Here is a 14,877-nt window from a genome sequence, read left to right as displayed (position 1 = left end):
TTGCTGAGAGGAGCAGCAAGCACAGCACATGGCCAGTGATCCTCACCATCTACAACCTCAATCCATGGTTGATGCAGAAGCGAAAGTACCTTTTACTAACCATCCTTATCTCTGGACCTACACAACCTGGAGTTGATATGGATGTTTTCTTGGAGCCCTTAATGCAAGACATGAAGATACTATGGGAAACAGTTGTTCAAATATTCGACGAGTACCGCAAAGAATCATTCACACTGAGAGCAATTATCTTTGAGGTACTTTTGTACCGTCTCAAACTTTTACTAAGGGTTACCAGTGCCATTGATGTTCAATCCACCAAGTTTGGGATTTTTCTGATGTGGTTTGTTACTTTATCCGGTTTAATTGAATTTTCGTGCGACGTCACCCACTAATTGAATTTTTCTGAACTGGGCCGGTGTGTCGAATAATCACAAGATCAAAATTTGGGATAAGATTAAGACCAGGTTCCAGTTTCCTAGGAATGTGCCAGAAGATTTAGTGAAGGCATATACAATGAAGCAATGTGCGGTTAGTTTCCGAAATTGGAGGTCGGAGATGAATGTCAAGTATGCAAAGAGAGGGATGGATCCGACATCCAAATACAATATTACTAAAGGGCAGTGGGCTATTTTTCTAGAGCAAAGGAATGACCCTAACTTCTTAGCTCGGAGCGAAGCCAACTCCCAGCTCGCAAAGAGGAACAAGTACCACCACCATCTAGGCACAGGTGGTTACCGGCACCTAGTTCCTAAATGGAGGCAAGAAGAGGCTGCGAAGAAGGCAGCAGGGTTGCCAGTGTTGTCCGAGCAAGTCGGTGAAAGGTCCGCGAATTGGATCCGTGCTCGGAAACCAAAGGAAACCGAGACGGGTGTGTCCTTTGAAGACCCAATGCTTGATGAAGCAATGAAGAGCATCTTTGTTGTGGCAGGCATGCAGCAGGAAGGCAAGTTTACGCCATGAAGGGAGAGGGATATCCTTAGTGTTGGCCTCGGTAACCCCGAGCATCCTGGCCGTGTTCGAGGCATCTCATCCAAAGAAGGATGGAAGGATGGATTCGGCCCTCAATGGGCAAATGAGTATAAGAAACGTGATCGGTACAAGGATCAAATGGCAAATTATTTTCAGGAAGAGGCTAAGAAAGACTTCCAAGATATGATGGAGAAGTTGCTAGAAAATCCTCCACCTGAGTTGATGCAGAAACTAGCGAGTGCCATGTCAAATGCAGCTACCCAAATGAGCACTCAAGCTCCCCAAATGCAGCTAGTCCCAGTGGTGTCGCAACCGTTGGTGGCATCAAGTGAAACAATCATTCCAAGCAGTGTCGCATCTACGGCAAATAAGGATCACTATCCAGTTGACGACATTGTTAGTTCTACACCTTGCTCCCTTGTCATAAGATATGGGATTAACAATCATCGTACAAGGGAAGTAGCCACGGGCAAAGTGATCCCAGGAGGACCTAAATACCATGGTGCTGACATCCCTAAAGACTACTGCAGAGTAGAGGTATCAACCGTGGTCCAAGGATATGAGGACGAGATTCTAGACATCCTTGGTCCCGAGGACATTGTGAAACTGGGACAGGCGATAAACAATTTTATCCTATGGCCTCGGAGGGACGTGCAACTAAGGGAGCCACCAGCACCCTCTCAAGAGATGCCACTAACCCAAGAGTCGTCAGCTCATGTCGATCCACTTCCTAACCCACCGCCTTCACCTCCCCAGTCTCTTCCTGACCCACCAGAATCACCTCTCCATGTTTTCCCTGTCCATCAACCATCTCGTCTCCATGATCTTTCTACCCCACAGTCAACACAATCTCCACCACCATTCAATTCCACCCCTTCCTCACAACTAAAAGATCCAGAACCAATAAGTGAGCCACCAAAGGTGCCAAAGAAGAAAGTATTTCTGATACCTAAGTTGATTTCACCATTCGAGCCAAAGAAAAAATCAGCTGGGCAAGTGAGATTTTTGTCAGGCATTGCTTCGAAACGCACAATACAAGAGCATGAGATTTCTGAGCTAGCAAAGTCAGAGGTGCCGGCGCCTAAGGTCATAACTCCTGTCAATTTCAAGGTGCCAACTGCAGAAGACTACAAGACTATCCCCAAAAAGTACGTGTGGGGAAAGCCTCTACTCAGTCGGACAAACTTATGAAGAAACCAAGTGGTATAAAAAGGTTTCATGACTGGTACATGAGAGCCTCTTCTCCTGGCATCGACACCATAAGCATGCGCATACCACAAATAGCATTTCTCAGCCAGAGTACTGACAAATGCATGCTTACATTTGATGACATGTGGGCACTGATGAACCACGAGATGCTAGATGTACAAATCGTAACGGCATTTGCATTGTAAGTGTTACATAGTTACACACATTGTAGTTGCATCAATTTTCAATATCTGACATGCTTCTGTCTTGCAGAATGTTATATGATCAACAAGATATGTATTTTGGTTCGGACCTAAATTATTGTGCCGAAGAAAGGAATGCCTATCTCTGCCCAATAGATATAGCCGAAGATCGGCACACATTCCGGATCGGGAATGACAGCAAAGAGGTACAGGGTTTGGAAGGTGCAGAACGGGATGAGAAACTCCGAAAGTTGAAACTTGATTTTGAAGCTAAATACGCCTTCTACATTGGACATTCACTAATAAAGTTTCAAGACAGGAAAGCGGTGGTGGCCCCGTACCACTTTGGGTAAGTGTGAGTTTACAAATATCTATCTAAATTATTCCAATGCATAAATGCATCATGGATTTAATTCGAGCAGGAGGCACTGGATATGCTTCATCATTTATCCCAAGGAGGGAAGGGTGTTGGTATTAGACTCAGCAGATTTCCCGAAAGAAAGCTATGCTCCATTCATCAAACTGCTAGAGCTGTAAGTCAAGCTATGCATGCATACTTAAGCATAGTGAGAATTTGACAATAACATGGTGATTCTATTTGAGATCATAGGGCATACAGGTTCTATAAGATAAATCATGGAAAGTGCGAGTCCAAGAGACCAGGGCAACCATTGGAGGTTATACATAACTGGCCGGTACGTATAGAAATTTACTATTATAAATACAAATCATACACATACGACCACAGTTGCAACTATAATTAAATAACCACTCTCCTGTTATACAGTGCATGAAGCAACCACCGTTATCTGTCCTCTGTGGCTACTACGTGTGCGAGAACATGAGAGAAAACGGACGATATGCAAGGAACCCTGACAAGGTAATATAAGTAATAGTCTATTAAAGTAGGAAGTCATAAAATATATAATGTTTATAAACTTTCTTTGCAGGTATATAAGCAAGGGACGGCGGAGCGCATGGACGAACGTGCTTTAGACAACATAGTTGAGGACATCTGCTCGTTCATCATGAAGCATGTCATTCCACGTGAAGGCAAATATCATGATGATGAAAGCCAATTATCCAGGCCAGAGTTCCGAGTGCTAACAGAGATTAGTAAGCTCAGACTTACTAAAGAGGGTTATTAGAGGACAGAAACAAACTTTGATGTATATATAAATGATGTGTGATGATGGATATACTCTTGTAATTAACTTTATGTCTTTGAGCACCAAACTTTGATGTATACAAATGTATGTATGTATGTATGAGATGAAGTATTTAAATTACATGTTGCTATGTTACAAGACCAACCAATATCAATATATTTAAATAATAACAATAAAATAATAAATAAATAAATAGATAAATTAAAAAATAAATAAATAATATATATTTTAATAGGTTTACACAGGCAGCTCTCTTAGGAAACCGTCTGTGTAAATGAACATTTACACAGGCGGTTTCCTAAGAGAACCGTCTGTGTAAAATGTTTATACTGGCGGCTCTCAAGTGACCACCTGTGGAAATGGACGATTTGTACTGGCCTCCAGCGCAGGCGGATCCGGAAAACGCCTGTAGAAATATGTTACCAACCGCCTGTATAGTGTGCCCATGTACTAGTGTTAGTTTCCTTATGTATACTGGCACCTGAATATATAAAGGTAGACTTGAAACTCTTGTCTTGTGGGTTGTCAATCTCAAGCTTGTTCCATAAAGTCTATGATGATGAGAATCATATCCACTCCAAAGCTTCAGTCCTAGCTTATAAGTAGAAAAGGGTTGAGCCTCTGGTCGGGCTGCCATATTATGATTTATGTGTCATGTTCTCTCTAAATTTGCCTTATAATATTGCTAATTTAATACTTGATCACAGGTGGCATAGTTCGCCGCGTCTGTGGCACAATGTTCTACTTATCATCACGGTGAAGAAAATCTATCAAACACAATAGTAAGAATGGCTCAAGATTTTGTTGGAAGCAACAATATCAATCTTTTGCGTCACAATCGGCAATTTGGTACAAGATTAGAGGCGAGTTAACAATCCACTATGAGAAACTAGTTGTTAAACATTTTATTCATGCTAGTTTTTCATTTTAGGGAGGCAAACATGCTGCTAGTGCTAGATATATCTTCACAGAGTTATCAAGTATCACTCGTAGGATATTTAATGAAAATGATGATATTCTGCTCGATTATTTGTGTGAAGATGGGCAATCAATTGAACCTTGATGGTAATAACTAGGCACCACGTGCTCCATCCATCCTCAGCAATTTCACCTTTATAATAAGTAGCTAAGGCCTGGTTGTCACTTTTTAGGTATTTGCCAATCCTTCCAATGATTTTAGTCAATGGAGCTGAAGGAATTGGTACTGGATGGAGCACAAAGATTCCTTGTTACAAACCCAAAGATATTGTACACAATTTGAAACTAATGATACAGGGATCAAAGACGTTGGAAGAAATGAAACGTGGTTCAGACATTTCCTCGTTAGTAATACATGCTTTTTTTACAATTCTGTTTTTATTTTTGTCTTAAAAAATCCAATGTTGGTGTTTTATTTTCTGTACATGAACCAACAGGGAGAAGTGTGTGTCAAAAATGAAACTACCAAGACCAAGAAATCAGGTGTTACCTATACCGCTAGTGGTATCATAAAGGTTGTTGACAAAACTACACTAAAAATAAGTGAGCTCCCAGTGAAGATCTCGATGGAGAAGTATGAAAAGAAGCTTAAAACTTTTATGGACGGAGAAGACAAATTCATCAAGGTAATTGATTACATAGTATGTTTTAATCATGAAATGATTGTTGTCCACTAGTTTTTAATCATAATAATTTTATAGAGTTATGAAAAAAAGAGAGGCGGCAATGATGTTGAAATTATGATACACTTGCATGAGAATTCTGAGAATTTGGTGCAAGCCAATGAAGTAGATCTTCAGAGGAAGTTTGAACTGAGAACATCAATGGGAACATCAAATATGCATTTGTTGGATTCAAATGGCATAATTAAAAAGTATGACAGTCCAGAGCAAAGTATGTACTACCTTTTTGCTACAAGACCTCCATTTTTTATTTCTTTTGTCGTATTGTAACAAAATTGTGTCATTTATTTCAGTACTTAAGGAATTCTATGCCTTGAGGCTTGCTTTTTATGAGAAAAGAAAGGTACGTTTCCATTTAATAATTGAACGACACATATTCTTTAGACTATTTGATATCACATTTAGTAATTGTCAATATGCAGCAAAAGCTAGTGGAAATGGCTGGCCGCGACTTGAAAATGGCACATAACAAAGTTAGATTTATTAAAGCTGTTCGAACTGGAGAAATCAAATTATTTGACATGGATAAAGAAGGCCTACATACGAAGCTCAGAGAAATGCAGTTTGAGGAATTTGAACAAGCCAAGCCCTCTTGGGAGAATCAGGATGGTGCCAATGCACAAGGAATCATAAGGGGATATGACTACCTCTTGTTCATGCCAATTGTTAACTTTACTGTGATGGTAGAGGAGCTGGAAGCTGAATGTGAACATCAAAAGAAGAATATCTCTGAACTAAAGAAGACTAAACCAAAAGAGCTTTGGTTGAAGGATCTGAATGCTTTTGAAGAAGAACTGGATGTAAGCAATGCCACTTGTGTTTTGCTTAAAGTTTTTAGAAATATTACTTAATCTCACTCCTCAGTTTTAGAATGTAGATTCGATCTAGAAGATTGCGCATAATGCTTTAAATGTGCTATGGTTTTCTTTTTCTTGCAGGCAAATGTACCATCTGAGCATAAACACGATGGACTAAGTGATGTTGTGCGTGAAGCTGTCCGTGACCCAGCTTTCATGAATACCACTGAACTAGAGAATCCTTCTACAGAAAAGCTTTGTTTGAGGGATATTCAGGCTTCTGAAGAACTCAGTGTAAGCAATGCCACTTCTGAAGAACTCAGTGTAAGCAATGTCATTTCTGAAGAACTCAGTGCATGCAATACCACTTCTGTTTTGCTTCTTAAAGTTTTAGAAATATTACTTAATCTCACTCGCTTTTGGAAAGTAGATTCTTGATCCATAAGATCAAGCTGCAGATTTAGTTTTGTTTCCCAGCAAGGCCATTTATTGCGCTTTATAGCTTTAAATGTGCTATGGTTTTCTTTTTCTTGTAGGAAAATGTACCATCTGAGCATAAAGATGATGGACTAAGTGATGCACAACATACAACACGGCTTGCAGACCTAGAAAGTCTTAATGGTACAAAGCGGATAACTGATGGTGTAATTCAGAGAATATTTGCCATCTTGTCTACTACCGCCTTTAGAATTGAGGAGATCCTATTGTTACGCGAGTCAGTGACGTCAATGTCCAATATGGATGCTATTGCAAGATTACCACTGCTTGATTTTTCATTAGTATTTATTCCTCTGAAAAGTGCAGATATGCGTCCCTATTCTTATGCTGGTCCATTTAAGCTTGTTAGTTTTGCACAACAGAAAGAAAGGCACACACAGGTTCCTTCATTATGACATTATAGAGTCAGCTAACCGGGCAGTTGCAGAATCTCTTGCTGAAAGTATAAGAAAAGTGATCCCTGCTTTTGCCAAAGTGGTTATATATCAGCCCCCTATGCCACAGCGGCAGGACCCATATAATTGTGGTGTATATGTGCTGACCATTACAGAAGTGATCTATGAATGGTGTATGAAAAATGAGGAATTAACACATGAATTGAGAGACAGGGTAAAAGAGTTGGGTGAAGTTCACAATATGAGGACGAAATATCACCAGATGATACGAAACCATGAAGCTGTCCGTGACCCAGCTATCTTGAATACCACTGAACTAGAGAATACTTCTGCAGAAAAGCATTGTTTCAGGGATATTCATGCTAACTCAGTGTAAGCAATGCCACTTCTAAAGAACTCAGTGCATGCAATACCACTTCTGTTTTGCTTCTTAAAGTTTTAGAAATATTACTTAATCTCACTCACTTTTGGAAAGTAGATTCTTGATCCGTAAGATCAAGCTGCAGATTTAGTTTTGTTTCCCAGCAAGGCCATGTAGTGCGCCTTATAGCTTTAAATGTGCTATGGTTTTCTTTTTCTTGCAGGAAAATGTACCATCTGAGCGTACGGATGGACTAAGTGAACGGCGTCAAGCACTGCATACAAACCTAAAAAATCTTAATGTACCATCTGAGCGTACAGATGGACTAAGTGATGCGCAGCTTAAAGCACTGCAAATAGACCTAGAAAGTCTTACTGGTACACGGTTGATAACTGATGGTGTAATTCAGAGAATATTAGCCTTCCTCTCTACCACCTACAGAAATGAGAAGATCCTACTGTTAAGTCAAGCTGAATCAACAATGTTAATGCACGATAACAATGGTATCACAAGAATGCTTCGATATAAATTAGTATTTATTCCTCTGAATAGTCACCAGTTGAATGCCTATGATTCTGATGCTGGGGTCCATTATAGCTTGTTAGTTTTGGACAACACAAGGCACATGCTCCATCGTTATGACACTGCAAGGCCAGCTAACCAGGAAGTGGGGAAATTTATTTCTGGAAGAATAAAAGAATTTAACCCTGCTTTTGCCAAAAATGTCTCCCAGCATGTACATGCTGGGCAGCCACTATCCTCCCCGTCCAAAGCTGCTCTCGGGATTTGCGACACCTTCCTCTCTCCTCGTATTCACATGTGCCAACATTTTTTTCCACCGTATTCTCCTTGGATTTTCCTTTTTCAATGTTTGTGCTGCCGCCCACTTGCATGTGCTGCTGGCACACTCACCCACCCATGTGCGGCCGCACAGTTGTGTCAGCAGCTGCCCACCCATTCACTCCTCTTTTTGCAAATATTTTTTTAACTGTATTTCTTTGGTAACAGCACATCTAAATAATAGAAATATTTTTAATCTTCTATTACTAATCGTGCACTGATCTTATATTTTATTTTTATTTTTTCATTCACACACTGATCTTATATTCAATAAATAATTTTTCATTTGATGTACTTTTTTCTGTTATTTTCTACGACTTATTGCCAGTGCCTTTTTAATAGCTTACTCTTATATGCCTTTTTAATAGTTTACTTCTATATAAATATCTCAGTTTTATTTTTCATCATGCACAGTATGTTGTTTCAGCCTTAATATTCTAAATTTATATTAGAAATAATATCTTATCACAAAACACTGTATAAAAGAACAAAAATATTCCATTCCTATATTCAACTAATACAATCACTAACCCACTTGGGCCTTGTTTAGTTCCGAAAAGTGAAAACTTTTCGGTACTGTAGCAATTTCGTTTGTTTGTGACAAATATTATCCAATTATGGACTAACTAGGATCAAAAGATTCGTCTCGTGATTTACAGCTAAACTGTGTAATTAGTTTTTGTTTTCGTCTATATTTAATATTTTATGCATGTGCCACAAGATTCGATGTGATGGGGAATCTTGAAAACTTTTTGGTTTTCGGGGTGAACTAAACAAGGCCTTGCTGCTCTTGAGTTATTTCTTCCCTTGACTTGCACCACTTATTTTATTTTTGTTAACTCATTTTCATTTACTTTTTCCCACGTTCTTCATGAACTTTTATTAATCTTTATTTATTTACATTTCTCAATGAAACCAGTCAAGGATTTGTATTGTGTCTTGGAGAAATGTTTGATTGTAAAATTAAGTATCTTTAACTCCTATAAGTATAAGATATGCATTTGTTTTTGTATTGCATTGTGGGTGTACTCCCTATGACCCAAAATAAGTGTCATTCTCGCTTCTCGAGGTGTCAAATATTTTTAACTTCAATCAAATATTATAAAAAATAGTAAAATTTATAGTACATAATTAGTATCATCAGATGAACCAGTGAATCTATTTTCATAAAAACTTAATTGGAGATATGAATGTTGTAAATATTATCTGTAAATCTAATCAATCTTAGAAAAGTTTGACTAGTATATAAACCATAGCGACACTAATTAGTATGATTAGATTGATCATTGAATCTGTTTTTATAATGAACTTAATTGGACATACAAATATTACTAATATTTTATAAACGCAACCAAACTTAAAAAGTTTGACCAGCACAAAAATCATAGCGACATTTTTTGGGATAGATGAAGTATTTTAGATCATCAACCATTGCCATCCATGAGCTCATTGTACTCGCTCTGTTCTAAAATAAGTACATATCACGAACTTCGAGAAGTCAAACAAATATTAAGTTTAACTAGATTATATAACTGGATGTATATATAGCTCATGCATATTAACAATTTTTAGAAAGATACTTGGCCAAGTCACATTCATAATTCATTACTATAGCCCAACTTTAGATGGAATGCTATGGTACATGGTAATGCACAAATAGCACCAAGAAATTCACATAGATATCAGAATTGTACATGGCAACATTCTTTTTACAAAGTCAGCTTTATTATCAAACAAAATAGACTAGAAAGTTATCACCTATTGGGCAGTACATGGAACTTCACATATATTACCAAGAAGTAAAAGTCATATATAGCAAATTTTATCAATTTTAAATAGACACATTGCAATTAGAATATATAGTGAGGCAACAATGTTTGTTTTAGATGTTAGAGTAAACTTGAGATGGCATGCCACATCATTATAGGAAAGTAAATACCTTTTCTTCCATGCTACTGTTTGCACCGTGTCTTCTGTAACTTGAGTCATAACATGCATAAATGGATTTCCATTAATACAAGGACAATCCTCCACTGGATTAGCATCACCTTGATTGATGGTGCTAGGCACTTGTTCCCTAGCATTACAAATTTTATTGACTGGACATTCAGAAGACCCAGCCAAGCTATAAAAAATATATGCGTAGTTACCATTAGTTAAGATGTTATAAGCTAGTGATATGACTTTAAAAATATATAGAAACACATGACTTACTTATGTCCTTCAATGTTGTTTTCATCTTGAAAACCAAGAGCACCATCTTCATCATCAGAGTCAACGTCATACAATGAAGACTCTGAGCTAGCATAACCAGAATCATCCACAACAAGCCTACTAGGAGAATCAGGAGTAACATGGACTGCATTGGCCCCATACTTATATGTCAACTCTTCATTGATGATTTGAAAGGTTGAAGTAGGATTGTAGCCATTAGGATTTTTCCCAGGTAGCATGGTCGTCCTAGAAGAAGAGGGACAAAGATCCAGAAATGTGCCATGCATCCCTAGTACATTAGAAAATGCCATGCTCAGGACAATTGAAATAACAGTATGGGTAACTTTAGGATAAAATTAAGGGATTGTGTACTAGTAGAAGTTTTTTAGATGATTACCTGAAAGAGAATTGGTGGATCTCAAGATAGTGGAATCAAATGGACCTGGAGACACACGGTCTTGTGCAGAAAATTTTTCCATTTTCCCACTAGCATCTATGGGCGTACCTAGATTGCTCATCCCAAGCTTAATAACATCGGCGCATGGAAGATCCAAATGTGTTGTACCTTAACATAGATAAAAAGAAAATATAAATAACCTCATTGGAATTTTTATGAGTGTTTGTTCGCACAATGTTGACTCCATCCACCAGATGTTCCTACCATTTGGGTTGCACTAATCACAGATAACTTATTCTAGTTAGCATTTTAAAGATGAAATAGTATGTGTTGTTTAGTCAATAGATGGATTTCTCTTTTATTTAACATTTTAGAGATGTCACATATTATTGAAAATTCCTAAATGAGAACCTGTAATCATATAGTATTTGTAGCACTAATCAATGGATAATTAAACAAATTGATGAGTTAGTCCAATAACAGACTGATGCGAAAGAAAAATCAAAGGTTGCGTGAATCCTATTGGGACTGATTCACAGTCAATGCTAAAGTGAGTTCTCTATGTAATCTTTCTCTATAATTAAGCCGATTTGTCTATAACTTTTTTTCTCGGGCCAAAGAATCCTATAGAAGTTTGCTATAGCCCAGGGCATCACAAACACTTGGCACTTCCACAATATGATGAAGATGATCACAACAATCACTATTTTAGATGTTGGGTTTGTTCAAGATTAGAAATACAGAAGTACTCATATGTGTCATGTTTTCAACAAACCTTCAAGCAATTACCTGCATCAGAACTCACAGATCTAAAGGTGGTAGAGCCATTGAAAATAGGAGAACTGTCCTCAAAAATATTGTCCTTATTCCAAACACCATTGCCAGCTCCCCTCATAAGGTCCATGAAAGAGATCCTCTCAGCTTGATCTCTTCAATAGAAAAAGAAGAACATTTAACATATGATTCTTTTGAGAGAGAGAGATAATCACAGAAGTGTATGGAATCAAATCTGCACTAGGAAGCTAGCAAAATTAATTTGGATAAGCCTTGAGAACACAATAAACAAGAAGTACCTTTGAGAAAAATGTGGTTGCCAAGATTGATAGGCTGGAGGGAAAGCTACGGTTTTAGTGGACTGTGACACTGGGAGAGAACACATGAGTTGGATGAAGGAAGTCGTGTCCACTCGCGGCTGAGACAAATCATTTGACTGATCTAGAGGGGGAATGGCAGCCCCATGCGGCGCCATCGCTTGCTAGCCTGGCACACCTTGGTGGTCTAAAGAACAGCTTGCAGCAAAGACCAAAGAGGTATTGGAGTTATGCAAATTGGGGAAGACCTCAAGCTGTCAATAGGGAGAAGAGATCTGACGAGCTATCAATAAAAAGATTAATCTTGAATATGGACAAGAAAAAAAAGGGTTAGTACAAATTTTCAGAACAGGAAAACCCCATTGCATTTATGGAATCTAGATTTTTAATAAAAACCTAATAAAAGGTCAGGAAGAGATCTATTCTCAATAAGTTATCGCCTTATAGAATCTAGATCTTCCATCCAGAGTAAATTTACAGAATAAAAATTGCTAGGGGTGTGTAAGAATAAGAATCAACTTGTGCTACAAAACATCTACTCAAGTTGTTGTTACCTAGAAGACTCCTAGCAGGCCTCCGTCACTGTAATGCTGCTAACAAAATCCTTCTTGTTCTTATTAGCACTAGTAATGCTCCCTACCTGAAGCCTGCAACCATACACAAATGCAAAATTTGTAAAAGGATTGGCTTCCAAAATTGTTAGTTCATAGACATGGTTGGTAGTTACGACAAATTTATAGCAAAATAAACTGAGAACATTGTACAATATATGTTTGAATGTTATCATACAAGTATAGACCCAAACTTTTTGAGTTTTTGTATTATCCTAACAAGGTCTGCATTCAGAGAAATCTATACTAGTCATTGCAACCTTTTATTCAGCATCTGATAAGTATATCAAAAAGTCGGTGACTATGCTTAAGAATCATGTGAAACTGAACTTGTTCTCTAGGAATTGCACTAAAATGTAGCTGAATAATCTGTACTAAAAAGTAGCTGAATAATCTGTACTTAAATTTGAAAATGTTGAACAAAATAAGTCTTGCAACTAGCTTCTTTTTACTGGAATTCTTTTGGTAGCGCTGAAGTATATTACTATTGTTTTACTAGTTGGTCCCTACACATTTACGATTTAAGATGACATTTAATCCCATAAGATACACTGACTGAAGATGGGCATGGCCACTATGTTCTGAAAACTCATTTTATTTGCAACCATGCGTAGCATGTTAATAGCGCGAACAGTGGGAATTTTTACATATAACTGCAAGACTTGACCAAACATCTTCAGATGATAAACTTAGTCCACCAAACTTCTTATCACTTGCAGTCTATAGAGAGAACATCTACGGTCAGATAAAACGAGAACAATAGCATGATTGCCAGTTAGCTGTAAAATCAACATGTTCCTTCTACTCCTCTCTCATGCAAGCATCAGCTTTAGACTTTAAAATATGCTTGAACCTTAAAATAACATAGCCAGAATTGACAAAATTTTAAATTCTCTGAATAGGATCAAAGAAATGCATGGTCAGGTACCACACTAGCTCACTTGATGTTGCAAAGGATTTGAATATCATAATACAAAAAAACAGCAGTATAGAAACCATTTATCTGACTTTACCTGCTTGGAGATATGTGCACGAATACACAATTTTGATCCCCAGTTCTGCAAGGCCCTACTAATCCCATCCCCCATCAATCCAACGTTCACAAAAAGTGAGCTCCCACTACTCTATATCGAAGGATAACACATAATAACTAATCAGATTTTTTTTCTACAGGTTTGTACTTCTCTAGGAGTTAGGGGAGAAGCTGCTGCCTGATCACCTATTTGTGCTTAGCTTTAGAACTGTAACTAAATGATTTTTTTTGGAAATAATAATGTGTAACTAGCCTGTCCATGAAAAAGAAACTACAGCTCCTCTCACGAGTCATCAAACAGTATAAGGAAGCATTCAAAAGCCAAGGCATAACATCTATTTTTGAAGGTACATATGCTCCCTTGCTCTACCAATTTTAAATAGCTCAAGAAAGAAAAATAACATGCAACTTTGTTATATTTTGTGAGCTGATTAAACAATAATTGATCTTCGAGAGCTGATTGTGACCAAGATTTCTACACCAAGGAGAGTGAAAGATATAAGCCAAATGTTATCAAAGTGCTCAAAGAAAAAAAAACTAGTACAAATCTCAAAGGCAACTTACGAAATCTTAAGACAATACATTGGGAAATTCTATGATCGTAACATAAGCCATTCTTTTATATCAGGTGTACATTAATATTGCTAAAATAAATAAATTAGTCATAAAAGGAATATAACTGGAGATATGGAAAAAAATATGTTCATCTAAATATTTGACCAACAGCGTCAGTGAGTAGTTCGACAAAAAAATAGACAGATGCATTTATTCAAATAATATAATAAGTACAAATATTATAAAGAAAGATTGTGCTGGGTGAAGACATGGATCCTGTAATGCAACTTGGGATTTGGCAACAGAAAAAACATGGATCTGAACTTTATACTGTAACGCAACATAAAAAACCAGTTACAATAAACACTTTCAGTACTTACCAGTCATCCAAAAAAGATGGCTTGTCAAGAAAATTTTGATTTAGAGAGAGGCAAGAGCAGCGTCTGAGTGGGGTGGCGAAGCGAAGCAGCAGTGAGCATCAGATTGAGTGGCGGACTGGAGCAGCGGCGAGCGGCGGAGGGGTAGATGGGAGCGGCGAGCGCCGGAGGGGTGGCGAAGCGAAACAGCAGTGAGCGTCGGAGGGAGCGGCAGACTGGAGCAGCGGCGAGCGCCGGAGGGGTAGATGGGAGCAGCGGCAAGAGCAGCGGCGAGCGGCGGTGGAGATGGCGCAGCTGATTAGGGCGACGGCATGGAGTAGAGGAGAGGGATAGAACGGAGGAGAGAGATTGCGCAACAAAAGGTCGTGGGAGAGAGAGAGCGCTCGATGGGGAAGAACGCCGGCAGCGAGATTTGGATTGGGATCTTGGAAAGAAGCGACCTGGAGCCGGTCAGGGGAGGAAGAACGATAACACAAAAAATAGAGGTATATAGAATTTGTATAGATAATGTATGAGTA

General features: G+C 38.2%; 1 protein-coding gene across 3 annotated transcripts; it reads right to left on the bottom strand.

The window, feature by feature from the left end:
- LOC110431437 lies at window positions 6,923-10,854 on the bottom strand. 3 transcript variants are annotated; one of them, XR_002448930.1, is made up of 6 exons: window positions 10,693-10,854; window positions 10,296-10,584; window positions 10,021-10,206; window positions 7,617-7,676; window positions 7,346-7,515; window positions 6,923-7,209 (listed from the first exon to the last, which is right to left on the bottom strand). XR_002448930.1 is itself a non-coding variant. In XM_021450578.1 (4 exons), exons 1-4 carry the CDS (start codon window positions 10,811-10,813, stop codon window positions 7,197-7,199), a joined length of 609 nt encoding a protein of 202 aa, XP_021306253.1. In that variant the 5' UTR covers window positions 10,814-10,854; the 3' UTR covers window positions 6,923-7,196. The 3 variants fall into 3 exon arrangements, 1 of the variants encoding a protein (XP_021306253.1); XR_002448929.1 differs by having other exon boundaries at window positions 7,346-7,676; XM_021450578.1 differs by lacking the exons at window positions 7,346-7,515; window positions 7,617-7,676.

Source organism: Sorghum bicolor, chromosome 10, assembly GCF_000003195.3.
Source record: "Sorghum bicolor cultivar BTx623 chromosome 10, Sorghum_bicolor_NCBIv3, whole genome shotgun sequence".
Lineage (NCBI taxonomy): Eukaryota > Viridiplantae > Streptophyta > Magnoliopsida > Poales > Poaceae > Sorghum > Sorghum bicolor.
The sequence above is the reverse complement of the archived record's forward strand: the minus strand, read 5'-3'. Positions and strand labels throughout refer to the sequence as shown.

What these genes read in the sequence shown, in the direction of transcription:
- LOC110431437 (XM_021450578.1), bottom strand. Translation starts at nt 10,813, where the DNA reads ATGAGCAATCTAGGTACGCCCATAGATGCTAGTGGGAAAATGGAAAAA. An exon ending in ATCCACCAATTCTCTTTCAG is followed by an intron (nt 10,585 to 10,692) that starts GTAATCATCTAA and finishes CTAATGTACTAG; the next exon opens with GGATGCATGGCACATTTCTG. An exon ending in AACAACATTGAAGGACATAA is followed by an intron (nt 10,207 to 10,295) that starts GTAAGTCATGTG and finishes TATTTTTTATAG; the next exon opens with CTTGGCTGGGTCTTCTGAAT.